The sequence below is a fragment of the Peromyscus maniculatus genome, chromosome 7 (assembly GCF_049852395.1).
Source record: "Peromyscus maniculatus bairdii isolate BWxNUB_F1_BW_parent chromosome 7, HU_Pman_BW_mat_3.1, whole genome shotgun sequence".
Taxonomy (NCBI): domain Eukaryota; kingdom Metazoa; phylum Chordata; class Mammalia; order Rodentia; family Cricetidae; genus Peromyscus; species Peromyscus maniculatus.
In genome coordinates, this window is record NC_134858.1 from 49331923 (window position 1) to 49352029 (window position 20107).

The following is a 20107-nucleotide window of genomic DNA, read 5'->3' on the forward strand; positions in this document are numbered from 1 at the left end:
TTACAGCACAGTGTGTATGGAGGGGCAGGGGAGGTGACAAGGACCGGGAACTAAGGCCAAGGAAACTAGAGTGTTAAAGGGCAGTGCTCCTCAAAACTTGACACTGCATTTGAACCAAATGAGGATTCTGGAGATTCTGATTTAAACAGCCCACATTTTAGTATGTTCATAAAGGCCATGGGTCCCCAGGTTGCAGGTCATAGAAAGAATCTGTCCTTTATTCTGAGGTGGCAAACTGGAGGAGTTTTTGGATAGAGGGGTGCCAGGCCAGTTCCATATCATAGCTTACAAACTTGGGCTTATTTTGTACCATGTTCCATTGATCTTTTTCTATTTCTGTAACTTGGACAATAAATGAAAAACTGTTGATTACAATAGATTAGGTACACTATATGTACAAGTCTTTACTGCTCTATTTCTCCCATTTTCAATTCCATTCCTGGCCATGGTTGTATGGACATGCTTTCAGGTATGTGTTAGTTGTTTTGACAAAGTTTTCAGCAAGAGCTGTTGAGAACTTCCTGGGGACCCTGCTGCTGCAGCACTTCTGTAAGGAGCCCACTGATTGCACTGAGTCCAGTGAAGTTGGCTTTGTTTTTCAACAGGGTCCTTTATGGGGTCATAGGTGTCTCAAGAAAGTTGTCTTAGAATATTCTGCTGTTTTGTTTTCTTCTCCTTATATTTTCCGACTAGCTATTGTTGGTATCTTAGAAAATACTTGAGACATGAAACTTCAGTGAACTACATATCAACTTGTGCTTTAGTGTTTCCCTGTGACCCTTGAGTGTTCCAGGTACATAGATCAGAGTACATCTTCCCAACCAACTCTTACATCTGCATCACAACTTCTGACTGGTTGTACTGTAATACTAAAGAACAATGTGCATGCACATGCATGAGTGTGTGCTGACCCTGATACCCTATAGCATGAATGGCTGGGTTTTTAAAATGCTACATATGGCCGGGCAGTGGTGGCGCACGCCTTTAATCCCAGCACTCGGGAGGCAGAGGCAGGTGGATCTCTCTGAGTTCGAGGCCAGCCTGGGCTACCAAGTGAGTTCCAGGAAAGGCGCAAAGCTACACAGAGAAACCCTGTCTTGAAAAACCAAAAAAAAAAAAAAAATGCTACATATGACATAAAAATATGGTTACATATATGCATACATTTAATGGAAGATTATATTTACTAATAATTCACTAAGAGAGAACGTGTGTGTGTGTGTTTGTCTATCTACCAACTTATCTATTGACCTACCTAAGGTCTTGGGCAAATTAATGTCTTCATGCCTAGGTATCCCCAGTTGTAGAAAACAAAGGCATATAATATGGTTATTTTGAAAATTAATGATCAAACCCTTAAAACAGTGTTAGATGCATAATAACCAGTCAGTATTAGTTATATTAATGCATATCACATGCATGCCATACTATGTATAGCCTTGCAAAAATCAGTTACACAAATACATTCTCTCCTTTATCAAAAGTTTAGGAAAAAGCAAGGAATGCTGATTGCATTAAAATGATCTATGAAGCAGATCACATACTAGAGGCAGAGATAAGAGGGTCATGAGTTACAGTATCCTAGACTACATGGTGAGCTCCTACCTCAACACCAAACATTATCATGGACGTTTTCATTTAACTCATCAATATGAATATGTTACTAGACTATCTAATATAAATACAGGGGGAGGACTTGTCATTTTCTATAACTTATCCATTGGCTACACATGGGCCTCAGTGTTTGCCGACTTAAACGAGATATAGTTAGTTTATTCAACAGTATCTCTCAATGGCCAATGCCACAAAAATGAGTGAAACCACTTGTTCCTATTTAGGTGCCGCTATTTCTAAAGATGATTCACTGGTATTCTGAAGTTTGTCTCTGAATGCTTACTATAAATCCTAGGGTATAGTTAACTGCAGCATGGAATCTAATGAGAAGATGAACAAGGTAAGAATAAGATATAAATTTACAATGTATAGATGTAAAACACAATAGCATGTCAATGCTCTGTCCCGAACTATCCTAGTACCTAAAAGTTACTCATCATCTCTCAATTCAACATGAGTGCTAGAATAGGGTTGTTGCATGGACCAGTGGAATTAATACACATCATAACTTGTAACTGTGACACAGTAAAAGCTGAAACACGTACTTCAAAATGCGTGTAAGTGAAACTATGGTACGGAAAAAGTAGAAATCTTGACTTACAGTATTTATGTTCTCAGTGAACTAATTGTAAGGGTTCTCTCTTTATAGAATTAAAAAATAACATGCAGGCAAAGGTTCTCATTGGGTCCCACTCACCACCTGTTTAAAGATCCAAGAAATCAAATAGTTCACACTATTTATTTGCATTCAAATGGAAATAATTCTAAAGTTCTCTCCTTATTAACTAATTAAGAAGAAAGAACATCATTCAGGAAAAGTCTATTATTGCATCTCACTAGCTGTTCTTACCCTGTTTACAGAACAGCAAAATCAAATGCCTCAGAGTTCACATAACCTATTATATTCCTTTGTTCATGATATCACATCACATGAACTTATGAACAAAAACAATCTAGAACGATATTTCTCCAGGGAAAAAGATACGACATTTAGTTCAGAAAAGCCAATGATACAGTGTTTTTTTTTTTTTTTTTTTTTTTTTAAAGAAACACCAAGATTACAAGGCCAGAAAAGACTTTAGCTGGTGATGCTAATTATAAAATGTTAGTAGTACCTGGTGAAAAAATGTATAAAAATTGTTGGCAATCAGTAATTTAGAAGGAATATATTGATTTACTGGTGGGCAGGAATAAGGGAAAAAAGATAGTAACTGGGCCAGGTGTAGTGGCACAAGCCTTTAATCCCAGCACTAGGGAGGCAGACACAGGTGGATCTCTATGAATCTGTAGGCAGCCTGATCTACATGGTAAGTTCCAGGCCAGCCAAATCCTATAGTGAGATCTGTCTGAGAGGGGGAATGGGGAAGACTGGCAGGAAGAATGAATGAAATTACAATTACAAGATATATTACAAGCGCCTAAAAGGAAAGCAGTGTTTTTCGAGGGAATAACACACGACCATTTGTTTCAGTTTAGTGATACAGATGGTAGGTATTAACAGTTTCTTTAAAGCACACAGCTGTGACTGACGAAGAGCAGCCATCCCTCCGACCTATGCAGGGCACCATCTCCTCAACCTTGCCATTTCTAACCACAGAAGGTCCCTAAAGCAATACATTGCTATTTGCCACACTTTTCTGTTAGCCATGTTCACGGGCCTACAAACTAACTATTGAAAAGTTAAAGCCATAGTAATTCCCTCAGATATTGCTACTGAATAAAATAGTATATTTAAAAACATCCCTAAAGAATCATTTGATTTGCAAAAAATCCAACAATGACTAGTTTGTTTTATTAATAGTCATTAAACTGAAATTCAGAACATATAAATTATACATGTTAGCTAGCTGACTAAACTTTATTGCAAGTCTGTTTAAGTAATATAGTTTTAAAGTAATACTTCGATGAAACGTAAGAAAATAACACGGTCCACAATTAGAAATTCAAAGCAAATGGGAGGTTAAGCCAGCTCTACTAAATTCATCAATTCATTTATTTGCATGCCTGTCATGAGAAAGAGCTGTAAGTGACTCAGACAGGTTACATGGGTGAATATAGCTCTTGAGAGTCTCTCTCTCTCTCTCTCTGGTGTGTGTGTGTGTGTGTGTGTGTGTGTGTGTGTGTGTCTTGTGCATGTGCACGTGCGACCTTTCGGGGATCAATGGAACATATGTTAAGAACTCTTGGATATAGTTCAATGGTAGATTGCTTGCCTAGCATGCATAAGGCCCTAGATTCCATTTCTGCACAGAAAAAAAAATTAAGTGTGCATACTTCAGAAGAGATGACATATGTTTGGTAGGAAAGGATTAAGCTACAGAAACATTTCCTTTTTCAGGGGATGGCAGGAAGGGATAGGAATAGTTTCAAAAGAAGGAGTCACCTGTCCCTCCCCACTTTTTGAGGTGGGGACAGAAACCTTAGAGGAGGAGTATCTCAGCAATTAAAGGTCTGAATGGATGCACGCATGCATGGGACTAACTGAACGAGTACCCACAAAAGAGGGACATCAGTGAAGGGGGATTAAGACTTGACTGTCAGGAAAGCAATGGCCCCCGTGATCCTTTGCTAAAGCCAGTGTCGTCGTTCCCTCCCCCCCCCCCCCCCCCCCCCCCGCAATTCTGTACTTCTTTCAAGGTTCTGCACGATGCAGGGGCAGGACCAACTGGGAGTGGAGAGTGAGGCAATGAAGGCCTGCCGGGGAAGCCAGGCTTCAGGAGACAAGGTTAAGTGTGGTGAGGTACCTGCTCTGCCTCCCTTCCTAGCCTTTCTCCAACCTCTCAGCACTTCGGATACTCAGGCTTCATGCTGCCATCTACCAGGCCACAGCCACCGTCCTTACCCCTGCCATGATCTTTCGTACCCAAAATCAAAACTCCCAAAGAAAGGTCAGTGAGTGTTGGGATCCTTGCATGATTCAAAGAAGTAGGCAGTTAAGTGTGAAGGTTCTTGAGATACAGCGGAGTAACAAGAACAGCTTACTAAACCACATCTTAGGGCTGCTCCTGGTCTCTGGACCTCCTTGGTTCCCTGAATCCCCCTTCCTCTACATTAGTGGGGGTGGAGGTGGAGTAGAAGTAGCTTATCTCAGTCTCTTATGTAAAAAATTAAAGGGCATTCACTAAGGAATACAGGGTTAGGGTTTGCTAACTGCATTTCTCACTTTTAACAAGTTTTTAGCCCACTGGAGTTTGGGAAACAATGTCTAAAGACTATGGAGGAAACAATGATTTGGTAAGTGAATGTGTCTGTAAGGAACCAGTATTTGTAAAGTAAGTAGCTGAGCATTTTACTTTACCTTCTAACTTTATCTTTTAAAGAGATAACAAATGTAACAAACTCAGTAAGAGGCCATTCCATATTAAACATATAATCACATATAACATTCTAATCACTTTACTCATAAAATACATTTTCATAGCATGTAATTTTTTACTTGGGGCATCATGTTAACATTCAGAAGTTTTGCATTTTGGAGCATTTCTGATTTCAAATTATAGGATGCCCACATTACCATACTATGTATAACGAGAAGCTGTTCATAGTCAAGAATGATGGCTAAGGCTTGAGTGCTTCAGTGCACATCATCAGTCCTTCCCAACAGTCATCTCACATGGTCACATCATGACAACCTGTTATTGTCACTGTTTGGGAGACAGGAAAGTGACTCAGGGAAACGAGAAAGAAACTTGTCCCCAATCACACACATACCATGCAGCAGTACAAGGGGGGGGGGGTGGCCACAGACTCGGTCTCCCTGACTATAAAATAAGCTGTGGCACTACAGCCACTCACATCTAGCAAGTCAACAAGGCTGTGTGAAGACTCCGAGCAAACTGATGGATGCGTAGAAACGAATATTCCTACACTAACAGGGTACTAACCAGTGTAACTTCTCTAGAGGTCAGCTGCTGTGATCACAGATCAGAAAATGGTTTAAAATACAGGCTGGGGAGATGATTCAGCAGTTAAGAGACCAGAGCTCAGTTTCCAGCACTCACCAGGTGACTCACCACTGCCTCCAACTCCAGCTCTAGGGCATTTTGGTGTTCTCGTCTGGCCTCTCAAGACACCTGTACACTTGTGTGCATACACTCACACAAACACACAGTTAAAATAACAAAAATAAAAAAGAAATTCATATGTAGCACACTTTGGGCACAGATCCCTATACAGACATTTGTCCTACAATTGTATTATGGGGGAAAACTGGTCAGAATCTATGTGTCCAGAAATGTATCCATTTCTTTCAGGCTTTCCTAGTTGGTAGCATACAGTTTTTCATAATAGGCCACAGTAATCTCTTTTTATTTTGTGTTATCAGTTGTAATGTTTCTTTTTTCATTTCAAATCTTATTTGACTCTTTTTTTAAAAATCAAACTGCAGTATTTGAATATGTTCAGTATCATCCAGGCAGTAATAACCCCTGAAAGCAGTGGTTCTCACCCTTCCTAATGCTAGGACCCGTTAGCACAGTTCCTCTTATTGTGGTGATCTCCAGTCAGAAAATTATTTTTTCAGAAAATTATTTTTGTTGCTACTTAATAATTGTAATTTTGCTACTGCTATGAATCATAATGTAAATATCTATGTTTTCTGATGGTCTTAGGTGACTCCTATAAAGGGTCATTCTACCAACAAATGGGTCGTGACCCACAGGTTGAGAACCTACCATTTTAATTATCTCTTGGGGAGAACTATAGGTGTTTTCATAATTATTTTACACCTTTTATATGTTTGACAAATATATGATAAAATATGCCAAAATATTAAACTGAAAACTTAAGTTTAAGAGATAGGTTGAAGTGGTAAAATAATAATAATAATTGAAATGGAGTTTAGAGAACACTCCTCTTAGCCGGGCAGTGGTGTGGCTCATGACTTTAATCCCAGCACTCAGGAGGCAAAGACAAGTGAATCTTAGTGAGTTCAAAGCCAGCCTAGTATACAGAGTGAGTTCCAGGACAGCCAGGACTGTTTCAGAGAGAAACTCTGTCTTGAAAGACCACAACCAAAACAAACAAACAAACAAAAAGCAAACAAACAAACCCACTCCTCTTTATTTGAGACAATTTTCCCTACGTATGTAACCTTGCTAACTTGAACTGACTTGGAACTCAGGACTTCTGTGTTACTCAAGGCACTTTTGTCTTAGCAAAAACAGGAATAATATATTTCATCTAAATAGACCATTTATTGTACAGTTCAAGTTTTTTTTTTTTATAGCTGTACTAGTCATCTTAAAATTAAGTAATCCCTAAGATCAACTCAGGCCAAAGAAAATGACACAAATATTTTAAAAGAGTAAGTTACATGAGATGGCTTCAATTATATGAGCAAACCATTCAATGTATGAATGTAAGTGTATGAAACAATGAAAATAAATTTTGAAGTAAAAGCCAAGATCTGAAACAGACTAAATCACAGAATAGGATAAAATTAAGCCCACATAATTTTGAATAGGAAATGAGTACAGATGACTAAGAACAAAAACTAATTTTAGCTTCATCCTAAAAGACATAAAGTAATAGAGTTAAAGGACTTTTTAAAACCCCAAAATATAAGCTTACATATTTCTAACAATAAAAGCTTGATTTTACAGAAGTTTTACATCTGGCAACTTCAATTACTCTCAATACAACTAAGAGCCAGGGATTAAGTAAAAAGCAAAATAAATAAATAAAAGCTCCTATCCAATCAAACCAATGATAACTGTTAAATGTTTTTTTTTCTTACTAACTTAATGCCTTGTCTAGCATTTTTCATTCATTTAAAATTTTTATTACATTTATTTAGAGAGAGTGTGTGGTGTGTGTGTGTGTGTGTGTGGTATTATCTTTTTGTACACTGTGAAGATGTGACCCTCTGACTGCTTTAATAAAAAGCCGAATAGCCAATAGCTAGGCAGGATCGCCAGACAGAGAGAATGCTGGGAAGAAGGGAGATGCCAGGAGATGCAGAGGAAGTAGCATGGGCAATACTGAGTAAAGGTAACAGACTCAAGTAAAAGCACATAGATTAAAAGATATGGATTAATTTAAGTTATAAAAGCTCATTAGAAACAAGCCTAAGCTATTGGCCAAGCTTTCATAATTAGTAAGTCTCAACGTTGTGAGCTGGCTGGTGGGCAGAGAAAGACTCGCTACACACATGCCATAAAATGCTTGTGGAGACTGGAGGACAGCCTGTGAGAGCTGGCTCTCTCCCTAGACTGTGAGGGTTCTTGACTCAGGACATCAGTCTTGGAGGAAGCAAGCGCCTTTGCACACCAAGCCATCTCACCTGCCCTCATTTATTATTTTGTACCAGTAAATGCAGGGCTACAAAGTAGACAATGTCTGATGGGTAGAAACAGAAATAAAATTTATATTCTTACTTAGGGTGAGAGCCAGAGAAATGACAGCGCTAGAGCTAGCCTTTTCCATACAACATGACTCTTCATCCCTCAACCTATACTATCGGGGCAGCCTCTACCAAATGTGTCCAAACTTCTGACACACTGACACACAACGTATTTGCAGGGCTTGAGAACTACACAATGAAGTTACCAAAATTAATGCAAAACAAATAAAATCTCATTTGAAGCAAGTCTACAGCATTGTATTGCGCTCCATTCTGGGTCTCATGTAGGTAGCAGGCAGGGCACACTCACTCGGCCTTCTGACACTGACTTTTTAGGTATAAGGCTAGCTTGCTATCATTTAGTTTCACAATGCAGAGCTGATATCATTTGCAAATTAGAGAAAGTGAGTGACAGTATCACTAAGGAGTAGCTACTAACAAATAGAGAAGACAATATCACTGATGTAGTCAACATAATTAATTCTTCACACTTCCCACATCTAACACAATCTGCATAGCTACTTAAAGAGTGAATCTCTGTCAACTGGATCAAAATTCTTAACACCTCTAGTTATCCATTTCATGTGCACACTCCAGTGCTCATGGGAGGTCACAGGACAACCTGTAGGACACAGTTCTCTCCTTCCACCTTGTGGAAGGACTCAAACTCAGGTCATCAGGCTTGGCAGCAAGTTCTACCAGCTGAGCTGCCCAACTAACCAGCCCAACTGCCAAACATTTTTCAAGTTACTCTTTAATTAAAGTGTGATGAAATCAGCCTTCTTACTCTGTTAGTGGGTTTACAAATCAATACAACTTGTGGTCAAAATGTATTCTTTTCAATCATTGTATTTAGAAATACATTCTTAAACCACAGACATTGAAAACACATTTTTACTGAGATATTCAATCAAACCATTATGATACTGAAATTTTAGGAAAACACAAATGTCTGAGAGCAGGAGGATGATTACATAAAATAACATTGTTAGAAAGAAAATATTTGAAGTATTGTTAATACAATAAGTAAAATCTTGATGCACATTATTATAGGAACTGGAAGGGGGATTCAACTCCTTAAATAATATAACTCCAAATATGAGAAAATGTTCTGCTGTCTCAAAATCAAACTCCTTAGGATGACGCTATTGCATTGTTTCACCTTCACAATAATATGCAGGACAATATATTCGGTTACAGAGACTTTTAGACTGACTCAACAAGGATGCAGCAGGGCTAGGTTGGAAACCCTCACTCTGTCGATGTTAACTACAGTTGAATGCTGCAGGCCTGTGAGGCTTATCTGCACTGAAGAGCAGGAAGTTGTTTTAGAGTAACTGGTACACTACAGGTCAGCACCAGGCTCTCAACAGTGGGAGGCTAAACCCGGAATCCTCCTTCAGTGTTCACTCATTTGTTACTGTCCTTCCAATACAAACCATCCCACATGACCACCACATGACCACCACAAGCCACTCCGCTTTCCCTGCAGCCCTCTAGGGCATGGCTCTCAGTCCTAGCTACTTGAGCCTAATTTTGAGGCCTTACACAGAATCTGAATTTTCCATTTCTTCACTCACAGTACTCAGGGACTTCCATTAAGTATTATGTCCTACCTATTAGTAAGAAGTCCTCTAGAGGTTAGGGCCCTTACTCCACACCTAAATAACTACTGAACAATGAAACAACTTCCAATGAGCAATAACTGGCAGGTCAGTTTGTTACTTCACAGTCTAAAAAGATTTTTAAAAAATTCCCTCAACATTTTTCTTTAAAACTTCAAATCAGAATGAAAGAATTCTTCTAAGCTTAGATAAAAACCAAATCATCAAGCAGGCATCCACAGCAACACTTTTAGACATATACAGTAGTTAAATGCAAGGACCATTGAACTCTGCTAGAATGACAGCAAGGTAATTCAGTTTCCGACTAGAAAAAACGTTTTTAATGTACATTTTCTATTAACCGTTTGGGCTCCAATTTGGCAGTTGTAGCCCACTAAAACATCTCCAAAGAAGCCCAAAATATAAAACAGGATTTATTTTATTTATTTATCTTTGTTTTGTTTTGTTTTTCGAGACAGGGTTTCTCTGTATAGCTTTGCGCCTTTTCCTGGAACTCACTTGGTAGCACAGGCTAGCCTCGAATTCACAGAGATCCGCCTGCCTCTGCCTCCCGAGTGCTGGTATTAAAGGTGTGCACCACCACCGCCCAGCCAAAACAGGATATTTTTATTGTGATCATCTAAAAAAAAAATGGTAAAGGAAAGTGACTAATAAAAGCTCCCTTCAGCACATAAACATTCCAAGTTTCTATTTCCCATCCTTTAATATTTTCCATTACACTGAAATAGCTCCATTAGACTTCCATTATTAAATGTTAAGTTAAAAATATTGATCTCTTGGTTGTCATTCAAACTGAGTTATGGGATACAAATCAATGGTAGAAAACCTAGCATATAGGAGGTCCAGAGTTCAACCCCAAATATCAAAAAGAAAAGAAGTGCTCATTTACTTTGTTTATAATGTTTCCTGGTTTTGTTTTGTTGCTTGTTTGGAGACAAGGATGCATACTTTATAGCCCTGACTGGCCTAGAACTTGCCATGAAGAGCAGCCAGGCCTAAAACTCAAGAGATCTGCCTGCTTCTGCCTCCCAAAATCTGGGATTGGAGGCGTGTGTCCTCTTCTTAATGGTCAGACAGTAGAAGAATTGGAACTTTGAAAGCAAAAAGTGATTCTTTAAAGAAAAACATTCCAATGTGGATTCAGATGCAACAAAACAGACCATTTTGATGTCTTTATGGTACCTTCAAGTAGACAGCCATAGAATAATGAACTGCAAGAAAAGATGTGAACAGAAAGTATCTGAAAGATGCCTGGTCCTGGGCTTAGACCAACAATAAGATTGGTTTTTTTTTTTTGTTGTTGTTGTTTTTTTTTTTTTTTTTTTTTTTTTTTTTTGGTTTTTCGAGACAGGGTTTCTCTGTGTAGCTTTGCGCCTTTCCTGGAGCTCACTTGGTAGCCCAGGCTGGCCTCAAACTCACAGAGATCCGCCTGGCTCTGCCTCCCGAGTGCTGGGATTAAAGGCGTGCGCCACCACCGCCCGGCAAGATTGGTTTTTAATACATCTTTAGTGAAGCTATTTATTCCAAAGAGACACCAAGATTAAGAAACTGTAAGCAAAATTAAGTATACATGTAAGAAACTAAATAAACTTAAGTCATGCCCTTTACCCATGATTTTGTTTGATACATCCTCCTATCCAGCCCTGGCTAGCCTCGACTTAGAATCCTGTTGCTTCAGATGAGGGCTGGGATCACCGGCCTGTGCTGTGTCCACACTGCTCCTAGCTGTGGTCTTTTAATAGGTCTTGGAAAGTCAATAAATAAAGTGTTTGAGGCATGGCTCCTGTTTTCTGTTTACATTTGAAGTAGAGAAGGAAAATCTCAGTAAGGAAACGAGTGAAGAACTGTACAACTTTCTCACATTTCTAAATATACAACGCTTAGGCCCAATTATCTCTTCATCTATTCTAAGGCGGTTTAAAAAAAAAAAGAAGAAGAAATCTGAATCAATAAGCGTCTGATGGAGCTGGAGATACTCCAAGACAGCCTTGCAACCAATAGGAGAACTTTCCCTAAATGTGGATTACGGTTTCATCTCTTTTATCACAAAACTGAGAACACAACCCCCACCTCGGAGTGCTAACGGATACCCTAAGCAGCAGGAAGCCCAGTTAAGAGGAATCAGGACTGGGAAGCAACCGCTGTTTGTAAGGACTTTCAGGGACAGTCAAGGATGAAACAGTTTAGGGCAGAAAAGCGGAATTCATTTCTCCAAGTTAAGTAACACCTTGTCGCACGCAGGGAGTTTAAAAAAACAAAAACAAAAAAACGATCCTAGCTGTAATGGATGCGGGCTTCGGGCGGGGGGCTGAGGAGTGGGGGACCACCGGGACGAAGGGTGAAGGGTTTGCCCTAGGACCCGCCGGAGGACGGGTGGAAGGATGGCTAATGAAAGCGAATGGCGGGCGGGCTGGATGGAGATGCCGGGTGATGCCTCACCCCACCGGCGGCGCGCGAGGGTCCGAGCGGCAGGATCACAGCGATGGGTCCGTTTCCCTCGGCGGCGCCCGGGCCCGCCTCCATGTTCGCTGGCGGTGGCCCGCGGGCGGCCGGCCGGGCGGGCGCCACTGGACCGGCGTTCTAGGCCGCCGGGCCCGGCTTCACCTCGCCCGAATTCCCCCGCGGGGCCGGCGCCGCCCGCGGGCAGGATGCGCTCGGCTCTCCCGCTCGGCGTTCCCGAGCGGCGGGCGCTGGGCCACTCGACCTCGGGGGGTCGGAGCCGCCTGGGCCTTGGAGTCCCCTGAGCGCGGTCGCTCCGGCCCCGGCGGATCCTGCGCTCGGCGCTCGGCGCTCGGGCGCGGCCTCCCCGCCCCGCGGGCCTCCCCGCGCCGGCTGCCTCTGGAGCGTGGCTCACCGAGCACGGCGAGGGGAGGCGACCGCGGCCACCTCCGCCCTCCGCACACCCCGCGGGCCGCCGCGCCACCCACCTGCAGTGTCTTCTCCGCAGCCATCACGACATGCTCTGGAAGCCGGGCCGGCCGCGGGCCCCCCTCCGCCAGGCGGCCACACTCTCGCCTCAGCGCCGGGCCGCCGCGGCCGCCGCTAGGGCTCGGGCCGAGCGGGACGCTCCCTCATGCCGCCGGCCCGCCCGCCCGCTGGGCGGACCGCACGCCAGGGCCGCGGCTCTCAGGCGCCCCCGGGGCTCCGCCGCCCGCCGCTGCGGCCGCCGCCGCGCTCCTCGCTCGCCCGCTCGCCCGCTCGCCCGCCCGCCCCGAGCCGCTGCAGCCGCCGCGTGCCGCGTTCCTCCCCTCCGCTCTCCTGCCTTCCTTCGCCGCCACTGGAGCGGAGCTTGGCAGACCAGCACCTGCTGCTGGAGAACGCGGAGAACTGAAACAGGAAACCCGAAGCTAAGGGGGGGAAACCCGGGAGGCGTGGAGAGGGGTGAGGGGAGCTGTTGGAACCTGTCGGGCTCTACCCGAGCCTCCTCCCCTCCCGCGCTTTCCCCTCCGGGCCCAACCCTGGGGTCTCGGATCCCTCCTCTCCACTCCCCGGTTTTGCCCCGGACGGTGCCTCTTGATCTGGCCACATCGTCTCCACCCTGCACCAGCTCGGATTATGCTCCGAGCAGTCAAGGAAATCGCATTGCTTTCTCAGGGCATGTTCCTTGTTGTTGACTTATTATTAATACCCTGAAATGGGGGGGGGGGGGCGGCGGGAAGAGGCAAACAAAACACCACACCCTGCATAATAAAACTAGTAAGGGAATTTAAGCAAATGAAGCTGTAGGGATTTCACCCTTTGGGAAGGACTTCCTTCAGCTAGGGAACTGGCTTTGCTGGAAATGGCAATCACTTCGGAATTGAGGTTAAACCCAAGATAAGCTCAGATCTCTTTGGGCTGGGAGCAGGCAGCCCTGTGCACCGGGAGGGACACGTGTGAATCGCTCTGAGCTCTGTTTCAGAGAAGTGAACACCACCTAGCACAATCTAGGTCAACTTCTCGGAAATGCTCCCGTCATCTTATTCATCTGCTTATGGAAACGTTATCAGGAGTCTCACTTCTTGACCTTGCTGGATGCATCTAATTCTGGAACAGGAGGAAAAGACACTAATGGACCATGTGCCGCCATCAGTGGTTTCCTTATCTCATGAAATTGCCACTATAGCCAGGTGAGCTAGGTATTATGACCCTGTTTATCGTCAGGCAATCCAAGTTCTAAAGTTTTATACAGCTTGAATAGAAGATCCCTATGTGTTGCATACAAAGCGAGTGTTTGTCTCAGGACTGGCCTTTGGCGCCTTTGATTACACTGCTCGCCTTTATTAGAATTGTTTCTTGCCTTTCTGAACTGTTTTCAATAGGACATAGATCATTTAAGCCTGGGTCTCGGGCTCCTTAATGTTCTAGCATTCATGATGTTTACTGAAGCTCGAACTGTATAGTTTAATGTTTCTTTTCTTTCTACAAAAATGAAATTTGCCTTCGTGGCTCAGTCGAGCAGCACACCTGGCCCCACTGCACCTACTGCACTTGAAGTTTTGAAGAGGTCCCAGCGGAAAGCATCCTTCTCAGGATGCCCGTGGACGTTCTCAGCCCTAGAGAAGAAAGTAGAATGCCTTAGCTCATTCTTCACTTTCAGCAGACCAGTCTTGGGGCCTCTATTCAATACAATGGCAGACAGGAGGTTGGCGTCGGTGGTCCAAAGTTTTAGTATCACATTGGAGACCCCTAGAAGACTAGCAATCTGCTCTCTGCAGCAGGTCAGATTTTTGGCAGGAAAGTTCGACTACTCTGGGAAGGCAGCCCCTGTACTCTGGGCCAAACCCACAGGTATCTCTGGAACAGGACTAAGAGGGTGGCAGGGACTTAGAAGGAATTTGGCTGGCAGACAACAGTCAGTCCCAGCCACTATGACATGACCTTAGCGACACCAGGAAGTCTCTCCATTCTACAGTGTCCTGCCCACATAGCCTTCCTCTTGCCGTGCCCTGCAATTGACTCAGCCAAGTTCCAAGATCAGGGCACTCTTTTGAGTACTTTGGAGATAAGGTGAATATTATTTGTAAAAGCTAGTATTTATTGGATGATTACAAACTTCCAAATACTAGTCTTCACATGTGCTTTCTTGTATAATGTCCACAAAACCCACATAGAGGGCTACTTGCCGTAATCTCCCTTTTTGCAGGTGAGAAAACCGAGACCAGGATTACAGTCATCAGAAAACCAAGAGGACAAGGACTACAGTTTAGACCGTTCAACTCTAAAATTAAGACCTATTATATGAATAAGATGCAATAACTGCCCTCACTCACATTGTTACTTAGCTGAGGAGATACGAACACCCAAAGATGACCCTGAGCCTTGAAGAGGGAAATCTGAGGCGGGTTATGATGGGTGAACAGTATTCTCATGAGTATGGAGATAAGGATCTCATTCAAGGACAGCATTAATGAAGAGCCAGGGAAGCCTGGGGGGCAGAGATTCAAAGAAAAGGCTAGAGAGGGGCAGAAGGGCAGAACCATAGAGATTTGTGAGGGCAGAAAGGGGGAGAAAGGAGGAATGGAAGAGAGGGGGAAGGAGAGAGATGCAGGTAGATATATGGTCCCAGGCAGCGTACAAATCAGTGGAGAATCTGTGACAGATTTAAGAAGATCATCTGGAAAATGTCTTATTTTAGGAAGACAAGCCTAGTATATTGATGGGATGGTTGGAAGGCAATGGGAAGCAAGTTTTGAAGCTCAATGTAGAACCAGCCTGAACTAATGATGCAAACAGCAAAGTGAGAGAGGACAGGAAGAGACATATTATTGTGTGACTTAAAACATAGAGGCCCCGGAGGCTGGAGAGATGGCTCAGAGGTTAACAGCACTGGCTGCACTTCCAGAGGTCTTGAGTTCAATTCCCAGCAACCACATGGTGGCTCACAACCACCTGTAATGAGACCTGCACCCTCTTCTGGAGTGCAGGCATACATGCAGACAGAACACTGTATGCATAATAAATAAACAAACCAAAAAAAAAAAATAGAGGCCCCGTGGATATCTGGAAATACACTCCATGGAGAGATGGGGTTGAGAAAGGGGAGCCAGCAGTCAAATGAGTGTCATGGGAAACCTGATGTAAAGGCAGTGTGGGGTGAACGGAACAACTTCTGAAATTCAGATCATTTGCTTTTACCCGTGCATTTGCGATAATACCAGGTTCTGCATGTAGGAACGGCATAGTGTTATCTAAAAATGGCAGATAGTTTAGTAGAGGTGCTTATCTGCTAATAAGAGAAAAATACAAAAATCTAACAGGGCCTCCATTACAAAGTAATCAGGTACGGTGGGACATTTTTGTAAAACAGCGTTGAAAGAAAATTTCTAATAAAAATGGGCTTTCTGTGGCTCTGAGTTAAATGGACTCCCTGCAATCCCACTTACATCATCTTCTTTAACCCAGGCTATTATACTTCCTAGTAAGGAAGGAGAAATAAACAAAACAATTTCACAGGTTCAGAGGAAGTTCGAGTGTTGAAAGGAAACATCACTTAATCTGAAGCCACTTGTCATTTGGGTGAGATCAGGGATCAAATTCTGCTTGTCTGATAGTATGGCTTCAGCAGGCATCAGGCAAGGACAGCACCTTCTTACTATCAGTTCTGGGGAGCAAGTCTGTATTTCAGTCATAAAATTAAGCCTGGACCTTGAATCGCAACTTTGAATCGAATACAGTTGCAGACCTCAAAAGGCCATCTCTGTACAGTGACCAGCTCTTGGAACAGCATCGCTAGTTGATAAAAATGCCCTTGGAAGGATGGCTGTGAGGGCAGTACTTCTCCCTCCTAAAAAACACTCTTAGGTAGACTCTCACACTCCTAGGTTTATGCATGAACTATAAAAGGCACAATTTTAGATGTCCGTCCCATGCCACCATGGCTTGCCTTCATCAAGAATTTCCACCAGGCGGTGGTGGCGCTTCTCTTTATTCCCAGCACTCAGGAGGCCAGCGCTCAGGAGGCAGAGGCAGGTGAATCTTTGTGAGTTCAAGGCCAGCCTGGTCTACAGAACAAGATCCAGGACAGGCACCAAAACTACACAGAGAAACCCTGTCTTGGAAAAAAAAAAAAAAAAAAGATAAAATAATAATAATTTCCATTAGTTCACTACCTTACCCAAGAGCTCCAGAGGCATCTAACAGTTAGCTATCAGGTTCAAAATGGCCACACATTCTTGGCAAATGTTTCTACTGTACTCAAAGGTTTCTGAGCAATATCTTGGAGCTTTTCTTACGGGTCATTTATGGACCTGTAGCTACACATGGAGTTGCAAGAGTTACTTCTTAGCATTCTGGAGTCTCTTCCTCACGCCTCCCCCATTTCTGCCAACCATTCCTACCTTAGCTGGAATGATGTTAGCAGTTCCTTCAGTGTGCCTTTGTCTTTGGCTCTTGAGTCAAAAATGCTTTCCTCTGGTGAAGGGCTTCGTTCACAGCTTCTGTATCCTTTATAATGTTCTTTAATTCCAACAACCTATAAACGAAACCTAGCTTCATTCACCAGCATTAATGCAGAAAAACTATTTACTAAGCACATGCCCTGTGTAAGACACACAGAGCGATACAGCATACTTCTGCCCAGTGAGTCTCGAAGGGAGCTACAGTTGCTTATTAATGCTGTGTTCTTAGAGTAGGAAACTGGAAGACACAAGATACGTGCTGTTGACCAATCCCAGGACTTCTTTTTTTCTAATGGGTAACCACAGATTCCATAGCAGCGGTGTGACTGTTTCCTCCAGCATTTGAGAGAGGCCATCAGGGAAAGTCACCAGAGAGCCACAGAGGCAAAGTTTTCTGTACGCCAATGTCATAGCCATGTGCTGGTTTTCTCCCCGAGCCTGGAATGGCAGCATCACTTTTACCATGTTTGGCAAACACAGGGGACCTGAGAACAACAGAAATATCGCTGCTATCTTGAGGAGGACTGTGATTGCGATGCCGCTGCCATTTACACCGCTCAGAAGTTTTGGAGGATTTCTTCAGAGATGGGATTTCAAGTGAACTAAAACCTCTTCCTTACCTCAACAGTCCTCAGCTGTCTGAAAAGGAAACCGGTACTTTGAATTGTAAATATGCAAAATCGGGCTAGCTGAAAACAGGCTAGAGTCTAAGGTCACATTCAAAGACCATTACTTAGCATTATTTGCAAAGGTTAAGAAAAAACAGTCAGTTTAAATGCACACAAATGGGAGACTATTTAAATTAACATACTCTTCCCATTCATTGATGCTACATGCAGCTGTTAGAGTTGCTTTATGTCTATGGAATAAACTTCAAGATACATTGTTTACTGAACAGTGAAGGTAGAGTGTCCTTAGCTTCTGAGCGAGGGAAAGTCTATGATTACATAAGCACATGGTATCTCTGATGAACACACAACAAACTAGGGGACCTGGTTGTCTACAGGCAGAAGGACCAAATAATTGGAAATAAAGGGTAAACGAGATTTTGTTGCTGTTCTGTATACTCATGGTTTTTGAATTTTAAATTGTACTTATGAATTCACCTTTAAAAAACACTGTTTAAAAGGAAATTTTTATTGATAATGTGTCTTTTTGTTGATACATTTCTATTGAATTCCGTGCCTAGTCAGGTGTTTTTAAAGTAATAGAAATAATTCCAACTTTACACATGGCTGATGGGAATGCAAATTAAAGTAGTCACTGTGGAAATCAGCATAGAGGTTCCCCAAAAAACTAAAAATAGTACTACTAGATGGTAAAGCTCTTTCGCCACCTAAAGAAATGAAATCAGCACATTATAGAAATACTGATGTACTCCCAGAACTATCCACAATAACCTAGATATAGAATCAGCCAGTCAACAGATGAAATGATTAAAAAATGTGGTATATACACAATGGAGTATTATTCACCCACAATGAAGAACATGCTTTTTGTAGAGAATGAATGGAACATGAGATCATTATGTTAAGCAAAACAAGCCAGACTTAGAAAGACAAATATTGCACTTTTTCCCCTCATATGCTGAAACAAGTTTTTTGTTTGTTTGTTTGTTTGTTTTTTAAGAGATTCAAGCAGCAGGGGAACTATTTGAAAAGAAAAAGAGGGCTCGTGGGGACAGGCAAGGGGTTAACAAGAGACAGAGATATCAAAGTACATTGTATGTATGTATAAATACACCACAACGAAGCCCCCTATTTGGTCATGCATAAAAAAAGAAAAAATTATTCCCAGTGACGAGGAAGAGGAAGTGAAGGAAGCCCTGTGAGTTGCACGTGTGGAGTCTGGGGCTTCCCAATCGAGGGAAAGATGCCTATGATCATGTGGAAAGGGAGAACCCATGATTGCTTAAGGATTCCCAGACAGAATTAATGGGATTAGTCACAGTGCTTACACTTTAGTTAAAACTCTAACCTCAGATTCTATGAAGATTTTTGAAAGAACTACTTTAATTAAGGGAAACATTGAGGTGATGTTCTCATAGCCAGAGACTGGAAGGAAGTGCTTATCATACACTGGAGGCCTCATGCTAGGTCAGATATAGGCACAGGCAGACTGAACATATGTGTTTTTTCATAATGTACATCACATATAATTCTATTTGCTTATTCTACTGTCTTCCTGTATCATGATATGAAGTTCCATGGAGGCAGAGGCTCTGTTTTGCTCCCCAAAAGATCTCCAAGTCTTATGTCATAGCAGAGATGTGACACTCAGGGTGGCTCTAGATAATTAGAACACCCCAACATTCCAATCTGTGGCTATTTATTTCTCTTTGATCAGTTAGAAGCTCCTATGGAAGGCATGTCCATAGGAACTAGGACTCAGGGCTGTAGCCTTTGAAAGCGTGGCCAAGGTAAAATTCAAATCCCAAAGCGAATGGGAAATCAGAAAAATACTCAAGCAAAAAATACTCAAGCATGGGAAATAAGGAAAGGAATTAGAGACTCGGATATTAGGGTAGTACAGGCATGAGGAAGAAAGAAGAAAAGAAGAGAGGAGGAGGAGGAAAAGAAGAGAATAAAAAGGTTGCCAACTGGTCAGCAAATACATGAAATGAAACTCTGCCTTGCAAACAAGCAACAAAGCATGCAACAAGAAAGGAGAAGTCAGCCTTGTAAGCAGGGCTGCAGTGACAGGAAGTGCAGGATTATCAGCAGAGCATACTGGCTGCTGAGTCACTGTGGGACCAGAGACTTGAGGAGTGGGGGTGGATCCAGTCACCCTGACGGAGGGTCTAGATTGGCTGCAGCATCCAGGAGAGTGGGACGATGAGTAAGCTCGGTGGCTAATGTCAGACAGTCGGGGAGAAGCAATCAATCTAGATAGCTCTGAGCACCCACCTTCAACCTTTGCGTAGAAGTCAGTGGAAAATGACTGACTTCATTTTCAGTATTTCTATCAGTATTTCAGTGCACGATCAGTATTTCTGTTTGAACACTGAAATTCTTTGACCTACCCACGTTAAGAGTGTCTAGAAGCCAGGGATGGTAATCTACATCTACAATCACAGCAGTCGGGAAATTGAGGCATCAGGATTGAGGGGTCAAGATCAGTTTAGTGAGACATTGTCTCAAAAAGTA

General features: G+C 42.7%; 1 protein-coding gene across 3 annotated transcripts in view; it reads right to left on the minus strand.

Annotated features, from left to right (window-relative positions):
* The window catches only part of Zc3h12c (zinc finger CCCH-type containing 12C), a 64026-nt gene extending 46972 nt beyond the window's left edge, over positions 1-17054 (minus strand). The window contains exon 1 of one of the 3 annotated variants that reach the window (XM_076576271.1): positions 16902-17054. Coding sequence is in view for 2 of the 3 variants with exons in the window: in XM_042280936.2 (XP_042136870.2) it covers positions 12022-12105 (84 nt within the window). In the remaining variant the exon portion in view is untranslated. Of the gene's footprint in view, positions 1-12021; positions 12173-12509; positions 12711-16901 lie in introns of those variants that run through there. The other 2 variants (XM_076576269.1, XM_042280936.2) reach the window with 2 other exon arrangements.
* Positions 17055-20107: the final 3053 nt, after the last annotated feature.